Raw genomic sequence first — 2,773 nt, 5'->3', positions numbered from 1 at the left:
CCCCGCCGCTCCGCTGTCCCGCAGCAGCGCACGGTCATTTCTTCTGAAGAAATTTCATTTTGCTCCCTACGGAGAAAAAAAGAAAAAAAAACACAAAATGAGGCGCTGGAGGAGTCACCGGGCCGGGGAAGGTCGTGGAGCAACGTTAAGAAACAAGTTTATACAACTCTAGGATGAGGCAGCTTCCACAAGCTTTATGTAAAGATGTAAAAGCTTAAAAATAAAAGTAAAATCTTAAAAAGTGTTCAGCATCCCCTGAAGGGGCAAATGTAAACAAAAGGAACACTAGTGCATGAGGCAAAGAGTGGGCCCTGCTCTCTTTTGCATGCAATTACTTGTTCAATAGCTAAATTTATTAAAATTTAAAAAAAAAAAACAAAAAGCAAGGGTGTCCTTTTACCCAGACTGCGAAGGATTTTGTTCATCCCGGTTGGTTCTGTCTCTGAAATACTCTCCAAATACTGCAAGGCACGGACCTCAAAAAGGCCTAAAGAGGGGGGGAGAAAAAAAATCACCAAGTGAGCTATTCCATTTTTTAGCATGTGGCATCTTACATCATCAGCGAGGAGGTTACAAAAGGGGAATCACGCGTGGAATGTGAGCCCAGGAAGGAGAGAGAAGCAAAAATTCTTTGCTACATAAAATTAATTCTGTTGAGTAATTAGAAGGGCGTGGAGCTCTTCCATGTGCCAAAATGCCAACAGGAGAACTTGCCAGGACGAGCATCTTCTTCGGAGTCAAAGTCACATAATATTGAAAGTGAGTTTGTAAAACAAGAAAGTAAGATGAAGCCTCACCTTTGACCACGTTCTTACTTAGTTCTCGGTCCTGTATGAACCCTGCGAACATCTGCGTTTCCATAAAGAAGTGCAAGAAGTGACGCACGTTGCGCGACACGTGGGATTTACGGAACAGCTCCCGCTGGAACACCCGCTCCCCTTTCTCTGTGACAGTCATGTGCAGGGAGTAGTGTCCAACGATCTCCACAAAGAACTGCACAAAAGCTTCAGAGACCAGGGAGTTCAGAGGCATGTCACCTGCGAGGAGGACAACAGAGGAGAAATTTCCCTCTACGTTCATCGCTTTGGTCGTTCCTTTTCTAAAAGAGGAGCAGCATTTAGTTTTTAGGCTGCCTGTCTCAGGCTATGAGATTTCAGATGAGTGTTTGATATCAGAGAAAACCACAGCTCTAATATTAAGATTTCTCTCCCATGTCAACTTTCTGCTGCAGCTGAGACAGATTCCATTCTAAATCATTTTCAACGGTCTGTCAGAATGCAGAAACTTGCTACATTCTGTTAAAGAAAAAATGTTCTCTCTTTCACTTACAAAAATTCAAAGAAAACCCAAAGCGTGGGAACAGATGCACTTGCCCTGATGCAAACTCGAGCTCTACACACACTGATTGTGAAAAGAGGAACAATGGTTAGGACACCAAACTTCTAACACATTCACCAGAAAGATGTTCTCAGTAAGATCACAGGAAAATAGCTTTCTAAAAATTCACTTCCTAATGTTTATTTCCCTTCACTCATTTTTGTATCTACTACACAAGAGCTGTAGATATTTGCTACCGTGAAAACACTTTTCCACAGAAGTACCTCGTAGGTCACTCTGCTCATGTGACAAGATTTCACTTCGTTCTTCCAAGACTTGTACAAGCGCAGCCTGGAGTTTATGAGGCAGAATCTCATCTTCGTCTGATACCTAAAGAAAAAAATGGCCTTGAAGATATTCTTGTGTTCTATCATCAGTAGAAGCTTTTCATTGTGAATAGATGAGAAATACTCGTAACATGCCTAAAGCAGCTAGAGGGAAGTTACTCTGTGATATGGTATATTGTGGTGGAGATAATACATTTGTCTTGTAGCCACAGAAACCAGAAAGGTTTGCTCAGCACCCTCCAACTGGCCAACACAGAACAATGGGTGCTACATCCACAACACAGACTCAAGCTTACTGTACCAGCAATAAAACACACAAGGACAACAAAAGTATCTGAGAAAACATGAGCATGTTTTTAACTGTAACATTACAGTTAAAAAACCCTGATCCTATAATACCTTTCTCCAGTTGCAGGCTGCAAAGCAAAACAGAACAGTAAGGCAAGGAAAAGGAGACACAAATATCCTCCAGAACTAGTAATTCTCCAGAGCATTTATAGCTACTTGTCTGGTGAGGACATTAGGCAAAGTTCAGCAGAGAACCACAAGTGAACTGTGATAATTTGTCTCCTAGACTATCACTAGGGAAAAAAAAAAACCAAAACCAACACACACACTTGAGCTAGATGAGAGGAGAAAGCCCTGTAGAGAAAAATACACAGAAAGCAGCACAGAATCTCAGTGGTCCACTTTACATAATGAACCAACCAAGTATCTGCTTTTAAATTCAGCTCAGGATTTGTATGCCTGTTCCTTTCTTTATTGATCAAAAAGGAACACAAGATTATTTCTTCAGCCACTGGAATCTACATAGGAATAATAGCTGTCACTGATTTCACTAATTGATTTCATTTTCTTTCACTTTCCTGGCATATAACCACGAGTTACAGGTACTGTAATTTCACTCACCTCTTGCAAGAACTTGTCAGCACAGAGATCAACAATCAGAACCTGGGGAAAGATGTACAAAACATACTGTGTCATAACCAGGTATGATGCTGTACCCAAAAAGACACTTTTTTTTTTTTAAAATGTCCCCAGTGGCAGGGGATGTCACACATGAAACACGTTTTGCCTAACTGCAGGCTGTCTATCAGAACAGCAAATGT

General features: G+C 41.3%; 1 protein-coding gene across 2 annotated transcripts in view; it reads right to left on the bottom strand.

Annotated features, from left to right (window-relative positions):
* DENND2C (DENN/MADD domain containing 2C) overlaps positions 1-2,773 on the bottom strand; it is a 24,044-nt gene continuing 21,271 nt past the window's right edge. The window contains exons 15-19 of one of the 2 annotated variants that reach the window (XM_014948549.1): positions 2,574-2,615; positions 1,602-1,707; positions 798-1,037; positions 401-487; positions 1-66 (exon numbers count right to left, since the gene is read on the bottom strand). In XM_014948549.1, the coding sequence (XP_014804035.1) occupies positions 35-66; positions 401-487; positions 798-1,037; positions 1,602-1,707; positions 2,574-2,615 (507 nt within the window). In that variant the 3' untranslated portion in view covers positions 1-34. Of the gene's footprint in view, positions 67-399; positions 488-797; positions 1,038-1,601; positions 1,708-2,063; positions 2,081-2,573; positions 2,616-2,773 lie in introns of those variants that run through there. The other variant, XR_001412790.1, reaches the window with a different exon arrangement.

Source organism: Calidris pugnax, unplaced genomic scaffold, assembly GCF_001431845.1.
Source record: "Calidris pugnax isolate Ruff unplaced genomic scaffold, ASM143184v1 scaffold91, whole genome shotgun sequence".
Lineage (NCBI taxonomy): Eukaryota > Metazoa > Chordata > Aves > Charadriiformes > Scolopacidae > Calidris > Calidris pugnax.
This window is presented reverse-complemented; position numbering and strand designations above follow the sequence as displayed.